This window comes from Crassostrea angulata, chromosome 2 (assembly GCF_025612915.1).
Source record: "Crassostrea angulata isolate pt1a10 chromosome 2, ASM2561291v2, whole genome shotgun sequence".
Classification (NCBI taxonomy): domain Eukaryota; kingdom Metazoa; phylum Mollusca; class Bivalvia; order Ostreida; family Ostreidae; genus Magallana; species Magallana angulata.
Genome location: NC_069112.1, coordinates 56426452 through 56453763, shown reverse-complemented (window position 1 = coordinate 56453763; position 27312 = coordinate 56426452). Strand labels below are relative to the sequence as shown.

Sequence of the window (27312 nt, the reverse complement as noted above, 5' to 3'; positions counted from 1 at the left end):
ATTATAAAAGTTCATATTGCACGCATCTTTTCATTAATGCAATGACAAGAAAACATAAAGGGGGTAAAGTAATATGCACAAAGACCTCAACTTTGAGGTATTTTAATAAGGTGTAAATTATGTTTATGCATAGAGCGACTGTTCCTTTATCTGAAATAATGTAAACCTTTGGTTTTAGTGTACATTTTAGACAAATGATAATTACTATAGATTAATCGAAGAATTTGCATTTCAAATGAATCAAAACGCTGCGTCGTTGTTGCTTTCTTTTACAACTCTAACCTAGTTTAAGGTCTTCAAGTTATTTAATTATGGCGATCATGACACATTGAAAATAAATAGCTATAGCTCCATAAGGAAAAGGTGCTCAATTGTAATAATCAAATTGGTGCTTATTGGTCGAGAATTGACTCATACATCTGCATATCTGCATATACATCATATACATCATATTCATAATTGTACTTCATACATGTAACCGATAGATACGGATCATTCAGATCGCTCAACTTTTGTTAACATTCATAACTTCCCCGTAAAATGAGAGCCCTGTGGTTGATCTTACTCAACTGTGGTTTTTACGTAGTGAAAACATACGGTAAGATATATTTTTATCATTGATTGACTGGCTTGCTATTTAAAACCATATTTGTTTATTTTTACGTGCTTTAAAATTGTTTTTAATTAATAAAACAATGTTAAAATGAATATTAGTCGTTTAAACACTTTGAAGGATAATATGATATACGTTTTATGTAATACTATATAACTGGGTTTTTTTAAGTAAGCACGGAGTGACACTGTGATTCGGTTCACTGACATCAACCGAACGGTTTAAAATGGCGACTCAATGGCAGAACAATGTCATTTAGTTCAATTATTAGTTATATGTGCCTTTCGGTCACAATTCAGCATCAATATTATTCATTATAACAACTGTTAAAAAATTGAATACTTAGCTAACAAGGGTTAATTGAAATGCAGAACCGGTATGTGACCTGGTTATATTTTAAATAGTGATGAAGGTTAATTGATTGAGACCCAAGTAAAACAAATTATTTGTTTTCCTTCAATGTAAATCGATTTTTAACAAGACTAATATTTATACGACTAATAACAATTTTTTCCCAACCGAAAATATATATATCAATATGCACGTACCCTATTCACATCATGTTTTTTTACTCATATACGCGATCGAGCTAAGGATAGGTACATACGTTTCTATGCAAATGAGCAAATCAAAATGCATAAGATGTCTATCTTTTATACAGTGAAATCTTTAATTAATATTCTTATACATACTTATGACATGTACCCACAACATGTCGAAGCTAGTATTTATTATAACGTATATATGCTTCGTATTTTTCCACTCAAGTTTATGAAACACATCAACAAAACAAAGTCGGTACAAGACCATATCCTATTCAATTTTGAATAAAAAGTGTATAATATTCAAAAGAATTTTATAGGAATTAATAAAACTGCTGCACAAAGTGTATGGACTTTCTAATTAGATAAGAATCTGTGTATCAATACCATGAATTCTTAGAATATTATTCCTCCTCGTTTAAAAAAAAATGCAAAAAAAGCTCTGTGCCGAAGCTTTTTTGTTAACGTTATTTATAAACTTGTGGAGTAAAGATTGATGACGTCATATTATAACGTCATAACGTCTACACGATATCATATGTCGTGAAATCCAACCTGTATTAGAAACAAATCTTAACTTTTTTCAATCCGAGAAGCAGAGCCCTAATGCCTTTTTTGATCGGTTCATATGCATAGAAACAGTAATAGATAGCCTTTATCCACTTGCGTGTTCAGCACTAAGCAACTTAAACAACCCATGGTCACCCTTTGCTGTCAAACTGCTATATAAATTTTGCCATAAAAATGCAAGAAATAGCGGATAATTTTGTTATGAGTAATGATAATATTTTCCCAAACAGGATGATTATATAAAGGAATAATTACAATTAAATTAAAAGCAGGAAGAACACAGACTAAATCTTAACCGAAACCGTTTTAGCAAACATTAAGTTCCTTACAAAATGACAATGATCTATAGATGCGTAAATTATTGAGAAAGCCTATTAGAATCTTTAATTAGTGTGTTTTGATTATAAACGTTTGTTAATTTAATAGCGTCAGTAAACATATAATCATTCAACACTTATAAGTTTGACGATATATTGGCGCTTCTGATTAGGTAAGAAATGTCTTTGATACTTGCATCAACAAATCAGCTGGATCTACTTTACTCTACTGTTTAGATTTAACACTATTTATAGAACGAGGGTTTCTAATTAAACAAGTAAAGTTCAATTGTAAGCACACAAAGTAAATATGTACAACTTCATCAATAAAAAAAAATCTAAAAGTTTAACCTTGCAAAATAAACAATGCACATTATTTAATTCATGAAATAGAAAATGAGGTGTTTCGCGATTTCGTCTGCTTGAGTCAACAGTGAACATTTACTGCGATGTTTGCTATTAATTCCATGTGTATCGTGCTTTAACCAAAAAAAATGTGTTTGTATTATTCTAAAATGCTAGCATGATGCTCACAACAGTATTTCTTTCTGGCATGTAAACTATGCGTAAATCCAAAGAGAATTAAAAACTATTCGAGGCAGCCATGCATTTTTTTAATTCAGAAATAATAAATGGGCAAAACAAACGTGTTTTTTTTTTACATTTGAAGCAACAAGAAATGCAAAGGTCAGAAACAAAAGAAAAAGAATAATATAATATTGAAAATGTTTTTAAAAAATGCGGATTTCAAACAAAATTCTGCAAGGTTTAATAGTGAAATTTACGACCTCATAGAGAAACGGAATGGTAGATAAGAATTTTTTAGAGTAATAATAAATGATATATAAGTAAACCTTCATGCAAGAAATTTCATCAAAATATCAGTAATAGAGAACTTTGAGAACACCACGAATGAAAGTCTAAATTAGCGATAAGAGTAAATTTGTTTGAATCTAAAGAAATATGTTCATCAGCTGTCTAATTGTTTTATTACTGAAAAGTTGTACAGCTTTTCAAGTGTTTTATGATAATTACAGATTCGCGTAAACTGGTAGGTCCTTTGCAGATTAAAATAATAACAAATCATGAACCTTTTAGTACATATACATTAAAATAATAGATCAGTTATATTTTTTACTAAAGGATTGTTGCATTTTAATTCTACAGAAAATTTAGAAATATATAAAACAGCAAACAAGCTAATTGTAATTTACCGTTTTGTAGAAAACTTTGCTTTGATAAAACCAGCATGGCAGCAGTATCCTTACCATTTTGGATATTGGGATGCAGATCGTGCCGTAGACGGGCGGTATACAGATCTGTCTGCTGGTGGAGGACAGTGTACGATATCAGCAGAACACTACCGAACAGCAAAGTGGGGGGTAGACCTGGGTGAAGTACTCAGTATACACCACATCTTTATACAGTACCGGACGGATAATGTGGTTTGGGGTATTAAGATTTATGATGTTCTAAAAAACCCACATTTTGAATCGTCCAAGCTACTGAAGATTTATTATTTTTGGAGATCTAATTAAATGTAACAAAACATACACGTAACTATTTCCCATCTTATCGACATAAACTCACATACAGCTTAAGGATAAAACGTAAATAGATACAAAAATTATATAGATTCTTGGTGAGTAAAGAAACATTCATCAATTATAAATAATTAAATTAAATTTGTGTATGTTATTAAAGACAATAAAGCAATTACTGTTTCGATCTAAACTGTAATCATCAAGATCATTATATAAATGTTATCTCTAACGCCATTGCTGATCCTTAAATTCAGGACCGACTCACTAGTCCTGCAATATTGGCAAACGTACGAAAGAAAAAAATTCAACCTGACTTTTACTATCAAACTTTTCATGACCTAACAAATATGCCCACTTTTTTCAATTTTATTTAAAACGTTGTATTGCATTTGTATACAAACAGCAGTTAGTGAAACTGAAAAAAATATTAATGTTTAGACTTGGCCGCATATTCATATTTAGAAGTATACTTTAAAAAATTGATGCATTAAAAAGTTGATTAATATATTGATCACTATCGTGAAAAGGGAAGGTCTGTTCGTTCTTGGCAGTTGTATATTAAAGCATTGAATCATGATTTTTTGAAGTATAAAGTCTCATAACTGCAGCGATGTGTGCATACAAATTTTCACAACGCGTTAACGCGCGTTCCACAATTTGTATGCACCCACTGCTGCAGATATGAGACTGTATACTTAAAACAATCATCATTTAATGCTTAATTTTACGTTTCCTAACTTCCTGCCTTGTCTGCAAATGTGATTTATACCCTAAAATTACTATCTTATCCCAAGGGTTAGTTAATATAAATGGAAGAGCATAGTAAAAGCCACAAGCAAATATTTTCTAGGGATGCAGGGTGTGTTAAAGCTTATTTTGTACGTTAGATGCGATATGCTTTTTAATTCTATTACACACAATGAAATATAAGAGGGACATTACACATATTACAGAAACTGACCATTACACAAAAGCAGAAAATTGCTTTAAAAAATTAAAAATAAATGAAATTTACCTGATCATCCAATGATAGAAATATGACTTTTTTGCAATTCTGTAACTGTGCATATCTAGATTTGTTTAATCACTTATATGTATAGTTATATTCTCTTATGTATATTCGTCGAAGTTTTGACGATATAATTTCAAAGTATTTATCTTAATAATAAATTAAATATTGAGAAAGACAATTGCGATATGTAATTGCTTAGTCGTTCCGTAAACTCATTTGGGTTATTTAAAATCACTTGTACATATATTACTTGGTTGAAATATACGTATATATGTCAAACGCATGCTTATAAACTGACAGGGATTCTTATGAAAGTACAACTTAAGTGTATTACAGGTCACTTTCGGGAATTTGGAATCTTTAGCTAAGCTGGCACAAAATAGACTGACAAACAAAATATTTTTTACAAAAAGTTAGCTTACTACCTTAAAATTTAATAAGCCTGTACACGTTTTTTATGGATTTAGAAACAAAACGTGTAGATACAGGAAATAATTTGACTATCAATGTTTGGCATAAAGAAAACAATTTCAAGGGCTTACACTTAATTCACGCGTGTGGAAGTCTTAATTTATTCACTTGCAGTCATTGTGTGCACACCTGATTCGATATACCCTAATAGTAAAGGGGGTTCAACATGAATTAAGCATGAATGAGGTAACATTTGATAAGTTTTTAAAATAAACCTCAACTATTTTGAAAGCTTATTTGTCAATGTTCTCTAACTATTAAAACTACAGCATACAATATAAATATTGAACGTAATTTTTATCGTGCAATTTTCCTTTATTAAGGTTAACAACTGCATTAATCAAATTCCAAATTTTTAAAAAAAAAATTAAGATACCTGTCAAAATCAGTGCAGAGCATTGCAATTGTATTTATCTGCTGTGTATATTTTTTATTACTATGTGGTTCTAGAAAACAGGTTGTAATTTCGCTGTCATAATGGTACAAACAATTGTTATGTAGAGGTACATTTGAAAAGAAAATTGTTCATTTCTTTACAAATACTCCAAATTTAAAGATTGTTGGCCGAACAACTATTCAAGAAGAATATTTTGTAAAGCTGTAAGATTTCATTCTTCTTCTTTTTTTATCTCAGAAAAAAACATTTGGTTTATGCAATCAAATACTTCTCTATGTACATAAGACCCTTTAATGATTTTAAGAATCCGAAAAATTGTTCGTTACTGAAAAAGATTTATAAGATGTTTATATAATTGTATTGAAACGAGATTGTGATTAATATTTTTATTTCAAAATAAAAACAAATAGCTTACCACTGATATTTATTTCAAAGTTCGCTTTATAAATAGATGAGCTGAATGGTTACACACCTAGATTCCTGGGATACTCTGTCTACATATCAAATTCAACCAATAAAGAGGACGGAGTACTATGTTTTAGAGACACCAACTACACCAGAGCCACAATACCTAATCCTACAAACATAACGTGTATCGCACACGGGAAATTTGTCATCTACTACAACAACAGGACCCACTATCCGTATCCTGCTGGGTATTCTCACTACGCACACAACGAGCTGTGTGAACTAGAAGTGTATGGTGAGTCAATTCAATTTAAATGCTTTTGTAGTCAACGATCTTGCTCTCGTGATTAGATTAAAAGCTACATAATTTTATTAACTTGCCAATTTCACTCTTTAAACATGATTGCAATAAAATCTGCTCACCCGAATGTTGTTGAATTGAATGCAGACTTTGCAAATCACAGACATAAAATCATGGACCTCAAGAAAAAGTAAGAAGACGCAATCAAAATACTTAACTTTCGTATTCCAGCGTTGCACTTGTTTAAGTATGCTCTATTCAATGTATCATTTTAGCCGTTTATGAACCTAAACATTTCAATCTCATTATCAGGAATTTTCAAATTAATGGTACTATTGAGCATTCTAAGTTTAATCCATTGGCCTTATGATGTGATTTTGAAATAGAAAGTCAAAAAAAAATTCATAATTCAGCTGATCTTCAAGATTATACGACATTTTATAACTGTAAAGCCATTACTTATAAGGAACATATAATTTTAGTGTATTTTAGGAAAACATCATGATTTGCGCCATATACATCTTCAAATTGATTACTGAAGTTTTCACGGTATCTTTCTAAAAATATTTTCCAAAGTGTACTTATAAGATCCACGGCAACGTTCTCACAACGTTTAAACTTTTTTTCCCTCTTTAATCGTTTTCTAGGAAATCAGAGTTAAGGTTGAATTTTCCTCGCTAAGTATTGTGGAGTGAACACTTTTGATTGATTTTCTTTCATATATCTTAAGATATTAATTTGTTTCACATGATATACCTCTATGGTTCACTGTAATAACAACAACTTTGTTTTCCTTTTATCCACTTTTTAGGACATTGTAGATAAGTGGAAAGTTTCCTTGCTAATGTTTGTAGAGTTAACACAAATGATTTTTAACATGTTTTGTAAAATATATTATATTTAACTAGATTGTTACATCTTTAATCTTAAACGATTAAGTTACTTCTACGTGATTAAAAGATTTAGCAAGAAGCCAGCATACAGTACTACATGTAAAACCTTACTGGGTTTTTAAAGAAATGTTTTACCTACAGTTTTGGTCAGTAATTCACATAATAGTAACTAATTCAGTTCTAAAATATGTCCATATTTAGCCTACAAGATAATCAGACATCTACCTGAATGAAAATATGTAATTGTGTATTTTTTCAAAGAAATAAACATACCCATTTTTCAAAGAGCAATGAAACATTTTTGTTTTTCTCTAACATAAACAATCCTAGGATGTCCCATACCAGGATATTACGGAGAAAACTGTTCCTTTTCCTGCCCACTAAAATGTCAAGAAGGTCATTGTAACATTATTGATGGAACGTGTCTGGGTTGTGTTGACGGATACCAAGGTCCATACTGTAACAATGGTAATTACGTCGGTTTTGAAATTTTTAACGTTCTAATAAACATTCACAGTTTTTAGTTTAAATATTATTGTTGAATGAAACTGTTTATTTAAACTGTTCTGATGTTAAAAGTAATGCAGAAGCTACACGAAAAAAAACCTTTGCTTCATACTCATAATATATGACCATGAAAAATATATATTTTTACAGAGTGCAGCATTGGCACGTACGGTCTTGAGTGTGGAAATTTATGTGGTAACTGTAGTAACGGTAATCGGTGTAATCACGTGAACGGAAGTTGTCCAGACGGATGTGATGTAGGGTTTTTTGGTGATAAATGTAATAAAGGTACAGTTAAATATATTGCAATGTAAAATAAAATATTCGTGTTATTCAAGAGTTATCTAGAATAGTCGTTTTAATTCCTATAATAGTATCATTCCTTGAAGGAGAACATATATGTACCAAAAAGCTAGTAATTAAAAATACGAAACAATAATCTTAATAATCATGACATGATGACGATGGGATTTAACAAAAACGTTATTTTTTTTTTAAAAATAAAAGAGGAAATGTATTTTTTTTCTTATCATTGACAGCCTGTCTTCTTGGTTGGTATGGTCAAAACTGCAGAAACAAATGTCATCAGAATTGCTTAAGCTGTAACCGATTCAATGGTGACTGTAAGTTTGGATGTAAGCCTGGGTGGAAAGGAATAAACTGTGAAAATGGTAATGACATGCTTATCTACTTCTTTATACATATATTAAATAAACAAATATCTCCTTTTAAGTAAAACAAAATATCATACACATTAAGACTTATTTTTATAACTTTAATTAGAATAATTTGGTTTTTTTTCAATTTGACTGTTTAGGGCGAGCGCTGCATGAGATAAAAAGTTTAGCAGACAATAACAGGATAATCCATTTCTCCCGAATGTTGTTTGTTCGGACAAATAAGGATTTGTTTAGACAAATTAGGATGTGTTCGGACGAAATAGGATTTGTTCGGACGAATTAGGATTTCTTCGAACGAAGTAGGATTTGTTGGGACGAATAAGTTCGGACGAATAATTTATATTTGTATATAAAAACTGAATTTTTGATGAGTAATTCACAAGACAATCTGATCTGGCACTATTGTAGATGAAGAAAGGGTAGAAGGTCTGAAATCAAGCCACCCCGAGATTTTCCTTTAAAGTCGTTTTTCCTTCAAATGATATCACCTAAATGTTCTACAGGTACCAGTCACTGATTTTTGAATAATATTTGAACAGGGGCGGCAGAGGTGGTCGTCGCCCAAATAATTTTGCCAGAAAATGAAATTAAAAAATTAAAAACTGAAATGAAGTAAAAAACGGCGATATGTATTTATTGGAGCGGCGATGATACTGGCAATTTTTGTTCAATGGAGAGGCAAAGTGTTAACTTTATTGTTTACACGGTCAAAAGTGGGGTATATATATATATACATGTTTCTGGCGTGTTTTGACAATCAACAGTGTTTTAATTACATAGGTAAGACATTAGAGATTTGAGGATCAATTACAAGTTGCTAGTTAGAAACAACTGATCTCATATATTTTATGAGGTATGAAAATATGTATGATATGTAAGCACAGGATGCACGGAAATTCATTTAAGGATTTGTTAACGTATTTGAAGTTGTACAGATATTGATAAATTGAATAACATTACGTGGACATAATTGGTGGTTATACTTGCATATGCGCGGATCCAGAAAATGTTTCGGGGTATGGGGGTGTTTAAGAGATATATGTACAATCAACATCCGAACCGTTTTGATAGTTATTTCATTTTCACTTCTTTATCGTTAATAAAACACCTTTTTTGAAGCTTCATTAAAGGAAAATAATGTTATACAATTAAAAAAAAACCAAAAAAAATTAAGCTGTTTTTTGCTTGTTTCCTTTTGCTTTTTTCATTCTTAAAATTATATCTTTTTTTTTTACTGATCCCAATGTTTAATGATATGGTATGGTATGCTATGGAGAATGGAGTTCTGAAAGCTATGCTATGAGATTTTAATGCTTTGCTATAAGATTTCAATGCTATGCTATGAGATTTCAATGCTATGATATGGTATGGTGTATGTTGTAAAAGATATGCCTGAAATGACTGTATCTATGTTTGCCGAGGGGTAGGTCTTGGACCATTTTAAGTAAATTTACCATGTAAATTTAAGAAATTAGATTTATCTTAGATGTACGGTTGATGCACATAAACTTCTTAAATATAAATAAGTGTTGCGTTATTTTGATACACCTATTATGTCGTCAAAGGTAAGGAATAAAAATTAAGTACAACTTTGCTTGGTTTCTCTTATAGTGCCATCAAATAAGCGACAATATAATTTATCGAATTCAAAAATAGCTTGACACCCTGTAGAATAACAACCTAAATCTGGTTTAACACCCCCACCTCCACTAAACGATGAATCGATAAATTTCGCTGCCCCAATATGAAATATCTTTCGATGCCTCTGCATTTCTACAATATCTGACATCTCTTTTTATACCTATTTTGCTGCCAGAATATAAGTCTCACAAGTCTCAAAATCTGTCAAAATTCTGTAAAAAATGGCGGTAGTAATCTTATTTGTTATGGCATAGCGCGATTTTTTGTTGTTGTTAGCTACTAAGTAAAAACCTGCCTAGAATGGGCTTCTCCAGGGGATGCATTTTAAGATCTCAAGAGGAGTTAGTGTGGTGGTGGTGGTTGGGGGGGGGGGGGGGTAAACAAAATTATCTTTAACCCCTGCCCCTAATCATGAAGACCTGGATCTGCGCATGATATTGTTAACTGATTAAGACTTTTCACATCTGCGTATCCGTGATTATCAAATCCTCTCTGTCTGTCTGTCTGTCTGTCTGTCTGTCTGTCTGTCTGTCTCTCTCTCTCTCTCTCTCTCTCTCTCTCTCTGTGTGTGTGTGTTATGACAATTTTCTTATTTAGACCAAATAATTTATTCATCCGAACAAATAACTAATCCTATTACATCCAAACAAATCCTAAGGACTATGTGCGGTTTTATGCATTGTTTTTGTCCCCAAAATCAAAGATTTAGAAAGAGCTTTAAAAATAAAGTGAAAGATAGTTAAAATATTATTGGAAGTAAAGGTGTAAAAGGTTATCACCACAGTGACGTCTTATGTAGGAATGACGTTTTGAAGATTGCATTATCTTGATAAAGTGTTTTTTGTAGTAAAATATGTTTTTTTCGACGGTTTTTCGATTGGGAAACATCGAGCGTAGGCTTGCACAAGTACCATTTTTAGTATAACTTGTATAACTATCTGAAGAAAAACATATGTTTAAATCGCAATTGAGCAGACCTGCGCTCTATACTTCCGAATGTATCGTATGTATAATTATTTAAACTGTTTAACCTTTGATAATTTACTATTATTTTACAAACATAGACCCGCGATTAATTTGTACATTCACTCCTGTATGAATACGATACATTAGTTTTACGTTTAGATTAATTTATAATTAAAGCTTTAATTGTTTTTATTTCCCCCTTAACCATATAAAAATAAGTGTAACTACAAATCCTCTAAGAGGATTTCTATTTACACTACAATAGCAAAGTATGCAATGTTTTATATATAAGAAATATACTGTATCAACAGTAACGTTATACGTATACGTACTCTTGCTTTGAAAAAGTTATCATACACAATACCTAACAAAAGAGGTGTGGAGTTATTATCCTTTTCTGGTTTTAAATAAAGCTAGTGTCATAAAATCAAAAGACCCTTCCCATTAAAACAAGTGTATTAAAATTTGTCTTAATATTGAATTAACAATTTTTTCTATTAATTATGTGAGTTTTAAAGTGTACCAAAAGTCTATTGTAATACCTCAGATGTGTGAATATTATTTCCATATAGTTTTTAAAACATTTGTCTTTAAGCATGCGATGGTCATATGTATGGGATTAATTGTACAGAGAAGTGTGGTTCGTGTCTAAACGTTGAACAATGTCACCACATAAATGGGACTTGTATGAATGGATGTGACAGAGGATTCCATGGACCTTATTGTATTGAAGGTTATTCATTGTAACAATATCAATTCTTTTTACTTTCAATTTTCAATTTGAAATTTTTCCACTATCATCTTTTATAATGTTTAAAATATTTTTTGCTTTAAAATTGTAAAAAAAAAAAATGAATGAACAAATGATTCAAAATAAATATTGTATAGATTATTTCAAGTTGAATAATTTACGTTAGGATGTTCAAACGGGTCGTATGGATACAACTGTAACGATACCTGTAGCACTCATTGCCAGCTGTCTGGGATGTGTGATAGGAAAACAGGACATTGTTACTGTCAAGTGGGTTGGAAACCAGAAAAATGTGACTCACGTAAGAATATGTTGTTAACAATGAATGAATTTTACATGAATGTATAATCTACAGCGCATCTTTGATAAAGATACGCTGCCCCATGTAGTAGTTAATCGTTTTCTTTCAGTCATTTACGACATAAACACGCCACAGAATATCAAGATATTGTTAATTGTTAATATCAATAATATTACATCAAAATAGTAAACCAGTGATGACAGCTATTAATAATTTATTTAAGAACTGTGCTGAAATAAATACAATATTGCGATATTATTACAGAAATATGTATCATAAAAATGAACTAAAAGGAAAATTCCTAAAATGATAAAAAATGCTGTTTTTATACTGATATTTGTTTCTGTGAACCTATATCATATCTGTATTTGATTACCGTAAAAATAGCAGGTTTCGCGAATATTTTTAACGGCCCTCGTAAAAGAGTGCACGAAAAACAATGTGTGTTAAATTGTATTACACAGTAAAACCATTTTCATTTCTATATCATTTAAATCTATGATCATGAGTTATCTTTATCTTTAAGCATGTGATGGTCATATGTATGGGATCAATTGTACAGAGAAGTGTGGTTCGTGTCTAAACGTTGAACAATGTTACCACATTAATGGGACATGTTTGAAAGGATGTGACAGAGGATTCATTGGCCCTAGTTGTATAGAAGGTTATTCAATGTAACAGGTTTTTTTTTTAAATTACCACTTGCATTTTTTTTAGCTTTACTATTTTAATCTGTCGTTGTGTTTAAAGAGTTTATTCTTTATTTGCAAAAAGTGCAAAAAGAAACACTAATTGATAACACCCCCTCCCTCCAAAAAAAAAAATGGTTCCATTGTTGTATGAATTTGATAAATTTCCTTTAGAATGTCCAAAAGGGTCGTATGGATACAACTGTCAACACAACTGTAGCATCCATTGTCAGATGTCTGGAATATGTGACAGGAAAACAGGACATTGCCACTGTCAATTGGGGTGGAAACCAGATACATGTGACTCGCGTAAGACATAAAAGCGTAAAAACGTTGTCGGTCTCTTTTTTTAATTCTCAAAAATAGAAAAGAACATGGCATGTTCAATATAAACCAAATAAATGTTATTGTTTGACTCTGCTCACACGTTAGTTTACGACATTACAGTTCAACAATTCTACCAACAAACAAAAAAAAAATTACACATATGGTCTGTGTCAATGCTCTTATCTGTCCATGATTTATTTTTCATATCGATCTTGTCTTAGCTTTTTATTTAAATAGATCATGAAATGATCGCTGGTATACAAGTATGTTAGTGAAGAATTAGGTTTCTAGTTTAAGTAACATTATGCTGGATATTTTAATGTCATGGGAGATATTGGGATTTTCTACTTGAATAGCAGTATTATTGAATCTATTAACAGAAATCAGTAGTTGTGCTTCATCGTATGATTAAGTTGTCAACTCAGTGGTATTTTATTTTATTGTGTCACGTGAACAAATATAATAGAATAAAATTTAAGAATTACTATTCAATATTTATTTGCAATTAAAGCTGGAACATTATGTTTTGAAATTAGAAGGTTTGACTTTGTTGAATACATATATATGATTGTACTATACAGGAAATGATCTGTAGATAACATGAGGAAAGGATAAAAAGAAACTCAATTGATATCATGCCATATTAGTAAAAGCAGGGCTTGACAAGAAAGAGGAGGGAAATAAATATTACTTGTCCTTGTTAATGACTGATTTATAGCCTGTAAGAAAACAGGAACGATTTTTCATTGCTAATACTTTATCATTGACAGCTTGTCTTCCGGGTTGGTATGGTCCAAATTGTACTATCAAATGTGGTGCAAACTGCAACAGCTGTAACAGATTTAATGGTGACTGTGAGTTTGGATGTAAACCTGGATGGAATGGATTAACCTGCCAAAATGGTAGTAAAAGAATCATCTAGATGTATATATACATATACTGAATAAATAAAACGTATAAAAGTAATCCACAGTTAAAATAAGGAAAAAGTATGAAATTTGTATAATAAAGGTAAACCCTTATTATTTTGTTTTTATTTTAATGCTCCAACACTTTAATTTTCTATATTGGTGTATATAATTGGTACTTATTAGCAAATATTGTACGATTTTTAATGGCAGAATGTAGCGAAAACACTTATGGATTAGACTGTAAACAGATCTGTGGAAACTGCAGAAATGGAGAACAGTGTCATCACGTGAACGGTGGCTGCCCTAATGGGTGTGACAAAGGAGCCACCAGCGTTAAATGTGACATTGGTATATGACAATTAAGACAATTATCTATATACTATATAAACTACTTTCAAAACGAAGATGAAAAATGCAGGAATGACATTGTTTTCTCAAGCATCAGATTGACATCATTTCTTAAAGTTGGGGTTTTTCCTTCTACATTTCTTAAATTTACATTTCATAACCCATTGTGTAACACACTTTTTTCACTTTAAAAATTTTATATGTAGTGATAAAGAACCGACTCGAATTTTTAAAGAACATTTTAAAGATATTCTGTGAAAATTGGCACCTATTTAATTATAGCCTGTCATCATGGTAGCTATGGTTACAATTGTGAAGACAAATGTAGCATCAACTGTGAATTTCCAGAGAGATGTGACAGGGTAACAGGGCGGTGTAAGGGAGAGTGCAAAGTGGGATGGAAAGGACAGACTTGTGATACTAGTAAGACTGTTCAGCCCTTGTAGTAAATAATGAAAAAAAAAAGTTGTGTAATACTTATTACATGTAACGACGACCTTCAAATAAGTAAGTCAAACCACAATACTAATTAGTGTGAATCAGTTGTTCATTAGTTGATCATAAAAATGCATTTATTATCCTTAAATGATTAAGTAAAAAAAAATTTATAGGCATTTTTTTGATATTTACATGTCAAATGTTTATCTACAAAGAATGCAACGGAGGTAAATTTGGGGAAAATTGCGCAAATGATTGCGGTCACTGTTTGCACAAAGATCAATGCCACTACATAGATGGCACATGTTCCAATGGATGTAACGATGGGTATCAAGGCATTCAGTGTAAAAACAGTGAGTAGATATATCACAGAACATTAAAGAATATCCTTAACAATTTAAAAACAAATAGCTTTGAATCCTTGAAAAACAATTTTAAAGGTAGAATGGTTTTTATTAAAGTAGATCTAGATTTATTCCTTTATTCTTTTTTTGCTCGTATGCTATTTTTTGGTTAGTGAACATCTCGGTGCAATTTTGCTTGCTTGGTAGGTTGGTTGGGGTTTTTTTTTTTGGCAATTCGAATCTTTTTCTATCACTTCTAGAATATAGAGTAGTTTGTCAGCATGTGGAAGTTTTCTGTATTTTTTTCTTAAGAAATAAATAATGAGCTACTTTTGAAATTAAGAAAAGATATAGTTGCTAGTTTCATCTGAAAAGCAAAAATACAATAAGGTTACAGAACTTTGACATTTTTAAACTTTAGTTTGCAGTAACAACACATATGGATCAAACTGCTCTCTGAGTTGTGGAAACTGTCTTTACGTGTACGGGGAACAATGTCACCACGTGACTGGTCAATGTCCACGTGGATGTGTCAGTGGATTTCAAGGAGACTTTTGTGTTGAAGGTATTCCTAGTATCTAGAGGATTTCAATACAGAAAAACTGATTACACTGCGATTTGAACATTATATTCAAAAATAAATTATCATCTTATCTCAATATGTTTTATATTGATAATAAAAATAAACTATATGTTGCATTTCTTTAAAAAAAAAAAGCCAATTATAATTTTTTGTTATTTTTCAACGCAGAAAATGACCTGCTTCTGCCATCGTCTGAAGCAAGATGTCAGCTGGCCGCTCCACTCTACTCTTTTATTTCATTGTTCTGTGTCAGTGTTATCATCATTGTATGCTTAATTATCAGGTAAGAAACTCGCATGTTAAAGAATACATCGTTGAACTCTAAAAGTGAAGTTAGATGATGAATTTCGTCTTTTGTTTTGTAGAGTTTTAAGAAACCATTTGCCAAAGTGCAGACATAAGCAAGAAAACGAGAAAACTGGAAACTTCAGCTCCAGTAAAATTTCTAATATCATGTATACGGGCGACAATTGTGCTTATGATGAAGTTGGTGAAGTTACAAAGAATCCGGATTATGATGAACTTCAATAATTATTGGTACTGAAACATGACTAGGAGTTAGTTTTATTAGAATGATTATATAATTGCAATTTCTGTAAAGTTTTAAGACTTGGATATTTTAATATTAATGATATTGAAACAAAATTGCATGCATGTGATTTTGTTACTGATTTGCATCAGTATGTAAAATCAAGTGAGAATATAAAATGGTGTTTGTTTGGTTTTCATTAAAGTTCATGTTGAAACTAGAAGCTGAACTAATAATTAATCTTAACAGCTGATTTTAGGTATTACAAAAGGAAACCTGTTTCAAGTATTACAATGACAGTATAGCCTTTATTTCAACTCACACATATGTTCATTGAAATGACAAGAAAACACAGATATTGTAAAGAAATGATGTACGAAGAATTTCATCTCTGTTTTTTTTCTTATAAGTATTACATTATGTTTTTATAATGTTTATGTAAATAAACAGGTTATTACAATATTAAATATGAAATATTAAAATAAAGCTTGCTCTTTAAATAATCATTACCTATTGCAAGATACTGTGGAATCATTAGATTTCGTGGTGGCTCAATTTTCGTGGAATTCGTGGTTACCTCTCATCCACGAATTAACATCCTCCCCGAATTCATAAATTAGGGCTTTAAAGTCATATTCCCTTTGTAGGTATAAGAAAATATACGAAAATACCTCCCCACGAACCTGTAAAATTTAAGCAATCCACGAAAATTGGCCCCCACGAATTTTAATGATTCCACAGTATACAAAATAAAGAAAACTCTCTCTCTCTCTCTCTCGCTCTCTCTCTCTCTCTCTCTCTCTCTCTCTCTCAAGTATACTCTTAGTACACTTATTACCGGAAACATAATTTGATACAATTTTATTTCTGTTTTATTACCACAACCTTGAATAATCTTAACAAAGTATTATACAATTATTGAATATAACAAATTGCATTAAAAAGAAATCGAAATAAGTTGTACATATTGCTTCCCTGTACAGTTTTAAGCGGGCGTTTAATGTATCTTTTTCATTCTTTAATGGTGATCTTGACACCTTGAAAAAATAAAGATGCGTAAGTAAGAGTAGCTAAGTTGTACATTATAACATCGTTCTATGCTAAATGATCTAATCGACAATAATGACGATTAAGATATTCCACTTAAAAAAATAGAAAAAAACATGATTAAGATCATAAAGTTGTTATTTACAATGTATATAACTTCCTCGTTAAATGAAAACACTATTGTTGATCGTACTAAGCAATGTTTTTTTTTACATATTGTAATCATATGGGTTTTGAATCCTATAGTTTAACAAGACGTACATTAAATTATTTTGTTTATATCGAAGAATTGTTGAACATAAAACCATGCCTAGTTAAGTTTAAGAAAGAAAATATAGAATATTTATCTTATTTACAAAGCTGATTTTATGCACAATAAAAAAAGTTAACTGAAAGTTGCTGAAGATGGACTGAATGGCACACCTATTTCAATCAGTTTACCTAATTAGTTACTTTTTCGTTACATTTTAGTCGATTGAATGGCATAATTTCACCATGTAATTTTTTTTTTTATCGATAGACCCTAATAAATATCTTAGGTTGTTAAGCTATATTTACGTGATTGTATCATATATCATCACTATATTATAGTGAGAAAAGTTTTTATATGAAAGTCAAGAACAAATGTAAATCGATTTATAAACAAAGCGTATAAAAATCCACTTTTGACACTTACTAGTTTTTTTTGTTTTTTTTTTCACTGAAAATATCATCTGTCCCATTCACATCGTGTGACACATCTTGAATTCTCCCACTGGCATGGTCAAGAATTAGAACATTTCACAGCTCATATTGAACCAATGCTTCGATAATTGCTTAGTCTTCGGTTGTATATCTTCGTCACTAGTTAACTTGCACGTCGAAATTGTACCTAAAAATCCTAAAAATTTGCTATAAAACAATTAAGTTTTTTTTTTGGGGGGGGGGGGGGAATTTTGATTAAAGTAAGCTGTTCTGTTAATGCTGGTAGTGCTGAATTAAATAAACATTTTTTGTAGTTGATTATTTTTCTAATTTCAAATTCGTTTCTCTCTTCTCTAGATCTCTATCGTTTACGTTCCTCGGAACTCAATTTTAGAGATGTTCAGGCTATTTCCACTCATTTATAAATGTATCATATACACCCATGAAGAATAATTTCATCAATGTCTTCAACCATTCGTTTGCGACTAATAATTTTAAAACATACGCCTGCAAATGATTTAACATTTATCAATTCGCTAGTCTGGCTGACATCAAACTTAGATTAAAACTCGTGGTGGTAAAATTTTATTAATATGAAAAATATTCTCTAATCCCTCTACATGTATGTCACGTTCTAATGGACAATAGATACAATTTCGATATTCTACATCAATTATAAATAATTAAGGAAGCGTTCAAACAGGTATAAGTATATTAAAACATGCTTCTGCAGTGCTCGTTACTCTCATATAAATCAACAGGAAACACTTAATAAAGAATATAATTGAGTTAAGTCTCCCTCTGTTAAGTGTCATGTAAATTATCATCGATTAAACGGAACATGTAATAACAACACCATTTCTATTCGTCGGCGACTAACAAATGCATAACCTATTATTATGCCTGAATGGATTTATAGCTGTGAGTTATAACCGTGCTTATTGTGCAACCAAACTATTTTTTTTTCAAACTTTAAGGTACTTGTGAATAAACTACAAGTTTGCGCCTCCCCAAAATGTATTAGCTGTGGTTGCTTTTGCTCTTCAATTTAAATTGCTTGGTGAAATCATACGGTAAGACATTTTAATACACTTTTGTTTACTCCAATCGTTAAAATAAAGTAAGTAACTACTTATCATTTTAAAAGTTTGAAAAATAACCCTGAATACATTTTTGAAAAAAGTCTTTATCTGGGTTTTTTTTACGGAACTAACTTTTAATTTTGATACGTTACATCTATCCAAAAGATGACATTATAATTTGTAAACTACTGTAGAGTCAATTTAGCTGCATTATTAAAAGATGCCGTGGAAAATACTTATATATTTTACAAGCAAAAGTGTTTCTTTTCTTGAGTAAATTCCATTTGATTCAAACCTTGGACGAATTTTTTTTTAATTTGAATAAAAGGCTAATTGATGTATTTACATTACATGCTTCTTTTTAACTATAACGAAAGTAACAAAAACGTATAAACTCCTCGCCAACGTTTATTTAATGTGTTCAGATTTTTTTCTCTGTATGTATTCGTTTTTATTTTGATATCACATATGCGCAATAGCTTATTGTCTCTGAATTTTAGTTACCCCCAACTGATAGTAAAGGTATTTAGAACTGTTGTGTTCCCAAAGGACTGGGAAAACCCAAAAAACAATTGTGTGTTGTGTTCTTATAGGATCAGGATATGGCGAATAAAATAGTTTTAAATGAATACCCTTTTATGATTAATTTAATACATGCACTAATTTTCTTTAAACACGAATCTTCATTTAAAATATTGACAATAAAAAAGAATTTGAAGGAAGTGAACATAAGGACACCAGTTCATTATAAACTGTCTATATTCACAATTTTTATAATTTCTTTCATTTTTGACAAGCTGATTTTTAAATTAATAATAAAGAGGGAAACTTGATATATTTAATGAACATTGCAATGATATGTGAGAAGCGAGTTTCCTTGTAGTTTCAAACGGATATCAATATAATAACTTTCTATGAAAATGTGATTCATTAAATAAAGACTTTAAAAGATATGGAAACGGTTGAAACAGGCATTGCAGAAGCTGATATGACAAATTTGATGCTCACAAATCGAAAAACGAAATTTTTTAAAATTCAAAATACAGAATTGTATTCAAAGCAATGAAAAATGCAGGTCAACTGTTTTTAACAAACAGTGTACTTGTCTTATTCGAATTTTGAGGGCTATTTAAACAACTTTTTTCACAATTTAAAAAAAATCATGTAACAGTCAATTAAGTTAAGTCTAAAAAACTATGTTTTGTTTTGTAAATAAATGAATGTTGGGCATTTTTTCAGACTGTTGGGCTTAGTTTAATTAAAATTGCATACAAGTGTGTATAAATTCATAAGTCGTCGTTAAATATCTCTCATCTCATTTTTATATGTTTTTGTAATATGAATCGCAACGCTGATTACAAGTGCAATATAAAATTGTCACAAATATCTTTTTGCTATGGCGGTTTATTTTTTGCAACATTATTATTTTTTTATTTCAAATCAGGATGATTTGTTTTTACTATAGCAACAATAGACACAACATTTAAGTGTTTGGTTCGTATTTAGAAAGTCGCTTATGGAGAAAATTATGCGAAAAATTATGCGAAAAATTATCCCAAAAAGGTATGCAGTCTCTTTTAAGAGATAATTACAATTGTCAGCATTTGGTTAATACCGTTTGGACCGTCTATTATTCAGGTACGTTTTGATTTTCAAGATATCGATCACTTAGTTTTCATTCTTGATACCTTCTTCTCTATCTTTGTTAATTTTCAGTAAACGTCGCATTCAATAGACCAGCATGGCACCGGTATCCATTTTTAAATAGACTATGGGGAGCGGAGCATGCTGTGGACGGACTGTATTCAAATTTGTCTTCTATTGGAGGACAATGTGTGATATCAGCCAATTATAGATCAACAGCAGAATGGCGGGTAGATCTGGGAGAAGTACTCAGTATACATCACATCTTTATACAGTACAGGACGGATAATATTGTATGGGGTAACAAACGTTCTAATACCAGAAAGATCAAGCATTTTAAATATCACCCACATCAGCTCATGAGATTTAGGCATGATAATATCTAATGCACAAACATTTACAAATAATTTACAAAAAATCCGGACAATATATTAGTCTTGTAGAAATGGTCGGTTACTGAACTGAAGAAATATTCAATGAGATAATGTTTTTGTGATTTTTTTTTCAAGATCTCAATAACAAGCTACTTTTGATGTAGTTATACATTGCATGGTATCGGTAGCAAAGAACCACTTTACGCGTCCTTGTGCAGCATCACATCAATATATAAATGTTTGTGCATTAGATATGACCAACAGTAGGTTCACTGATGCTATTTCTATTTAAATCAGCCCACAATTGCACCCAAATGTTTTAACAATGTGCATACAATTCCTCCATATTACTTTAGATTTATTTACTTAGAATTGCTTATAAGTTAAAAATAACATGGATGTCCACTGCATAATAATGAAAAGAAATCAGTTTCTCTCTTATTTGATCGAAAGATCAATCATAAGCTAGATCTTGCACACTGTCAAATAATTTTAATTTATGTAGCCTATTTGTAATAGACAATTTATTAAATCAAAGTACTGATAGGACTGAAAAGCGCTAACCTAGCTTGGTTCTAAAGAAAATTTACTTTGTGTGAGCTTAGTTAGAAAGAATCGATTTGATTTTTCTATATTTCCGCTTCTGTGTACGCACTATATTTCCTCATCACTGCGTGAAAGCCCCTGCAATGATGTTCGTAAGCCCCATACCTTAGATTCACATTAACCCGAACTTTATATTCGCAATAGCCCGTGCAACTATGTGCGTAAACCCCTGAAACTGGTTCCCTAACGACTTTAAAGGATGCATATTTCTGTTCATAGGGGGCGGTTATTTGATGCACCGAAAGTAGAAGTCTAACGCCAGTAAAGCGCTTAGCTATGCTTAGCGCTTTAAAAATGAAGTGTGACATATACTTACCATATATTTAAAAAAGTTACAAGCTTAACAACCAATTTGTAATTCTAATCTGAATTAAATTAGACTTGCAGAATGGGTACACCTGCAGATTTTTAGGATTTTCGGTGTATATATCGAACACCACCAACAAAGAGGACGGGAAACTATGTTTTAAGGACACAAACTATATGAGGGCCACAATACCTAATCCTACAAACATCACATGTATCACACATGGAAGATACGTTATCTACCACAACAACAGAATCCACCCTCCGTATCCTGCTAGGTATTCCCGTTTCGCTTTCAATGAGCTCTGTGAATTGGAAGTGTATGGTGAGTAATTGAAATTGATAGTGAGAGTGTTGTGGATGATTGTATGATTGGTATGTTGGTTCTGGGACCTTTTCTGAAAATGTTGAGAAAAAAATTAAAAAAATGATAATGAAACTTTTCAATTACTGAGAATTCAATCTTAAATTGTTGTGTTAAAGTGGTGCTTTCTTTTAATAATTTTAGTTAGAACTAGTCAGTAATACGATATTATAGAATATAGTGAGTATTCTTGATTGAAAGAATTATAAAAGGACTGCGCTAATTAAGTTATATTTTGGTATTGTTATGATGGATGAAATAAGATACAGATTCAGAATTTTATATCAATCCAAGTTAAAAAACGAAATATGTAACTATAACGTTTGATGAAACGTTTTGATTAATTTAATTGTTGAATTGATTTATCGAAAAATTGGTTCAATCGACCAATCTGGTTTTAAGAATAAAGTTACTAACAGTATATATTTTTTCATTGGTTGCTTTGTTCACTTGTCTTTTATTACAAATATAAGTAAATTAGTTAATATTAGATGTTAGTTTCAATAGTTTTATTCCGTATAATATTTGCAGTATGTAATAAAGGGTTTAAAAGTATAAATCTTTTACACAAATATCCCTTTCGCTTAAAAATAATTAAAAAAAAATTTATCATCACCATGATTTTAAAATGAACCAATCTGTAATCTAGTTACAGTAAATTTTTATCCGAAAAGTCACATTGAAATATGTTCCAATGAGAATGCATCGTAAAGGTGACTGGATGTACCAAAAAACAGTCGTAACATAAGTTTTGATACCCAACTGTTTGAAGTGCTTGTATACCAGTCTGGTAAGTTAGGTTAGTTGCTGTTTGATTACTTACAGTATCCAGAATCCATGTAAATATGTGACTGCCATTGGGGCAAAACCCTGTCTTATGGAATCATGAATTAATTATATATTAATCTTCACTTGTCAAGGATGTTTTTGAAGAGGTCACGTTTGTTATGGCCTGTTGGTTTTAAGAGAAAGGATATTAAAGATCTTTCTTAATACATTTCGAATTATGCTCATTATTTGCTGATATCATTAAGCTTTACTTGAACAAAAAATGCTTGAAATGTTATTGACTTAGAAAAATAGCTTCTTGCTAAACTTATATATGATCAAAATTAAAGATTTATTCTTTGGTTGGTTGTTTTGATCTTGTAGAAGTTGTTATTGTTCTATTGACGTGAAAAAAATATTTATTTCACTAATGTAGCATGACACATTCACATTTTACAGTCGTTTCGATCGTTTGACATACTCTAATTAGCAATTCATTTTTAGTAATTTTGTATGTTTAGATTTAATAGATTCAGCTGAAATGTTGTTGCCATACGCATAGTCGTTTAGCACATTTTCTGCAAAGTGCAATGTGTACACATTCAACAGCAGCCAATTTCTACAGGCTAAGGCATATCATTTACAAGAGGCGTGGTTTTTTTTTCATAAGTATTTTACACCACTTAGTTTTTTAGGCTTGTGCTGTTTTTGAAGTATTTGAATTGAATTAACAGGATGTCCCACCCGAGGATATTTCGGACAAGACTGTTATCAACGTTGTCCACAGAACTGTCAGGAAGGTCACTGTCACATTGTGGATGGAACGTGTCTTGGTTGTGTTGCTGGATACACAGGTCTAAATTGTAACGAACGTAAGTTTTTTTTTCATGGTTACGAATTATTTTAAGATATCAAATCTACTTTCTCTATGTAATCAATACACGATTTAATAGAAAACTGGATTTACTTTGAAATATTTGAAATTCGTATTATTAGCTTTTTTACTCAGCGGTTTAATTTCAAAGGATTTCTTTTATCAAAAAAATGTATGTATAATTCATTTTCTCAACTCCAAGAATGCAGTAGCAAAACATATGGTCCGGAGTGTCAGCAGAATTGCGGAAGCTGTAAAAATAGAGAACAATGTCACCACGTTCACGGACGTTGTCCGAATGGTTGTGACAGAGGATGGCACGGTGCCAAGTGTTCCTACAGTACGTTACATCAATACCAAATGCTATGAACTTATAACATCAACATTTTATAGGTGTTAAACGTGTTTACACATCCTTTTACATATGTATTTCCTATAATGTTACAATAAGTTTTTATTCCATGTTCGATTTCTATGTTTCACATAAACAAAATGCCCAGTTGTCGCATCTCTACAACAAAATTCCCAGTTGCTGCATCCGTACAACAAAATGCCCAGTTGCCGCATCCCTACAACAAAATGCCCAGTTGCCGCATCCCTCCGCATTTCTGGTATTCCTCTTTGATTTTAATGTTACTAAGATATTGTAATACAATGCATAAATGACTTATATCCTAGGTTCGAAGAGATGCATCAACTGACCAGCGCTGTTAACCTTAACATCAACGTATCAAAAAATAACAAAATATGACATTGCATAATGATTAAATGTTAAAGGTTGGTTATTGAGACTGGTATCCAAGGTACATCAATAAGCAATTTTAGTTTATCCTAGGTCTCTAATTACCAAAGAAATGCATTTGAAAAATCAAATATGAAAAGCTATTTTATAGGAGGGATGTAATCACTGAAATATGGATAATTTTATTAACTTTAAGTATATATTTCTTCCCCATAAAAATAACATCAAAGTTTGAATTTCCACGATTTTCTAAAGTTTACCTTTTTTAGCTCACCTGGGCTGAAAGCTCAAGTGAGCTTTTCTGATCACCTTTTGTCCGTCGTCTGTCTGTCCGTCTGTAAACTTTTCACATTTTAAACTTCTTCTCTAAAACCACTTGTCCAATTTCAACCAAATTTGGCACAAAGCATCCCTATAGAAAGGCGATTATAAATTGCAAAAATGAAAGACCGATCTTTATTTAAAACGGAGAAAACCTCGAAACTGTAGAAAAAGGGGGGTGCATTTTAAAAAATCTTCTTCTCAAGAACTACTGAGTCAGATTCAACATAATTTTGACCCCCTCCCCCTCCACCCAGTTCCGACGCCTATGCATTGATTATTTATCGATCAAGTGAGTAAGGTTATAAAACGTAGCACGAGTTCACGCTTGGTAAACAACAATCGTTTATAATGCGGAAGACCGATTAAATTTTTGAATGTTTTGAAGTTGAGCGTCTTGAGGTACAATTTTCCTCTTTCACACATAGGAATTTTTTTTTATAAAATCAATAACTAGCTAGTACAATGTAGTTGAAGATGAATATGTACCTATATGCATATTCTCATATATAATTTGATCGTTTTATAAAGTGAAGGGGTAGAACTAAAATAAAGGGAATTGGAAGTTAAGAGTGTACCCCTACCAACAATTTAGTTTTATATCTTGCATATGATCTTATTTTTGGTAAAAATGGTATTTCATAGAGGTACCATATCAAAGATTAAGTGTAGGAAAATAAGTGTAAAATTTGGATACAGTTTATTTTATGGTAATCTTTTTTGTTTTTCTACTAAGAGGCCTTTGGCACAATATCCTTTGAACACCCATATAAAGCCATTGGTGCTCACGTGACCGATGTGGCCCCATGGGCCTCTTGTTTTAATACAGGATTTATTATACAACATTGCAGATATTTTGTATATGACTCCATAAAGCTGATTTTATTATGTCTGCTGTTGCTCAGGTGAGCAATGTGGCCCATGGGCATCTTGTTTGATCGAGTATTACAAAAAAACCTGACTAATAGAGTCCAAAACCTTTAATTGTCTAAAACTACTTATATTGTATATATTGCGTTTGTATTAAAATCATATAAGATCAGTAATTAAATATTTGAGATTTGCTATCTTGAAGTGGTTTTATGTATCCTTTTTTCTTTTGATTATAGCTATTGCGTGTCAGCCAGTAATCTAAAATTTTACATGAGATATTAAAACCAAAAAAATTGTAAATTGATGCGACAAAATACATAGAAAGTTAAGTTTTGCGATTAAGTTGTTACAAAAAAAAAATTCAATAAAAAAAATGAAAAATTTAATTCGAATTTCCTCTGTTTCAATTTAAATCTACATTAGTCATAGCATATTTTTCTCAGATACACAAACCACGGATATCATTTTTCATAGTGTTTGATAATATTGGTATTTTGTGTTTTTAGAACAATACTTTGATCTTTATGAAACTATCTTTTTTTTTTTATTTGAAACCCTGTTATTTAATAACTGCTTGTCACTTTATAAGCTTATTGAATCTATGCCTTAACATTTTTATATTGCAAAAACTAATTATTAAAAAAAAATTGTTTACTATATAATCATTTGAATCAACAATCTCATAGCTTTTACAACAGTGTAATGAAATGAATAAAACAACATTTTTATTATAAGATACATGTGATAGCATTTTTAGTTCCTCTGTAGCGTGCAATAACAACACATATGGATACAGATGCTCTCTGAAATGTGGAAACTGCCTCTACTTATATGGGGAACAGTGTCATCACGTGACTGGTCATTGTCCACGTGGATGTGATGTTGGTTACCAAGGCGATCGTTGTGACCAAGGTATAAAAAGCGCTTAGAGTGTTAAAAAATGTCCATTTAATAATGAAGTCTCTTTCAACTTCTTTCAAACATATTTTAAAGAATAATTTAACATTTTATCCCTTAATATAAGATGGATTTTCTTTTTACAGCATCAACATTATAGTCTGAAAATGTTTTCGTATTTGTATTTCAAGTTGTAAAATATTTTGTGTTAGTTACCACTGATCCTGTATCCAACTGTCAACCATCGATTCCTCTCTATGTCTGTGTTTCCATAATTATATTGTTTGGATTGGTAATTGTGTTTTTAGTGACTCGGTGAGTAAACGCATTTTATTTTTTTATTTTTTGTCTAAAGATTGATGTTATTGTTGTTTTTTTTTTAAATTTTCGTCAAAACAAATGCATTGTTAATGCTTATATATGCATGCTTTTTCAGACAACTTGGAATCAGTGTATGCAAACCACAAAAAAGCCAAAAAATCAGAATTGAAAAATTAGATAAACGTAAAAAGGATCCAGAGTACATAGAGCCCTCTCTGGTGTTCGTATGTGACCAAGAAAACACCACTGCACATGCGTATGAAGAGCTGGGGGATATTTCACCTTACTACCAAAACGACAAACTTCCATGAGGAAAAAACCCCTGA

The 27312-nt window shown here is 31.1% G+C and overlaps 1 protein-coding gene across 1 annotated transcript; it reads left to right on the top strand.

Annotated features, from left to right (window-relative positions):
* Positions 1–540: 540 nt before the first annotated feature.
* On the top strand, positions 541–27312 carry LOC128174536 (multiple epidermal growth factor-like domains protein 10). Its single transcript, XM_052840068.1, has 24 exons — positions 541–598; positions 3267–3494; positions 5918–6169; positions 7399–7536; positions 7726–7863; positions 8115–8246; positions 11458–11595; positions 11780–11914; positions 12441–12578; positions 12778–12912; positions 13701–13832; positions 14052–14189; positions 14472–14612; positions 14843–14980; positions 15393–15536; positions 15723–15837; positions 15920–16083; positions 20613–20840; positions 21900–22151; positions 23693–23830; positions 24035–24172; positions 26537–26680; positions 26878–26980; positions 27102–27312. Exons 1-24 carry the CDS (start codon positions 541–543, stop codon positions 27295–27297), a joined length of 3663 nt encoding a protein of 1220 aa, XP_052696028.1. The 3' UTR covers positions 27298–27312.

Coding starts and splice junctions, on each gene's coding strand:
- LOC128174536 (XM_052840068.1), top strand. CDS start 541: ATGAGAGCCCTGTGGTTGATCTTACTCAACTGTGGTTTTTACGTAGTG. Junction 11,915..12,440: donor ACCAGAAAAATGTGACTCAC/GTAAGAATATGT, acceptor TTTATCTTTAAG/CATGTGATGGTCATATGTAT. Junction 14,613..14,842: donor AGGACAGACTTGTGATACTA/GTAAGACTGTTC, acceptor TTATCTACAAAG/AATGCAACGGAGGTAAATTT.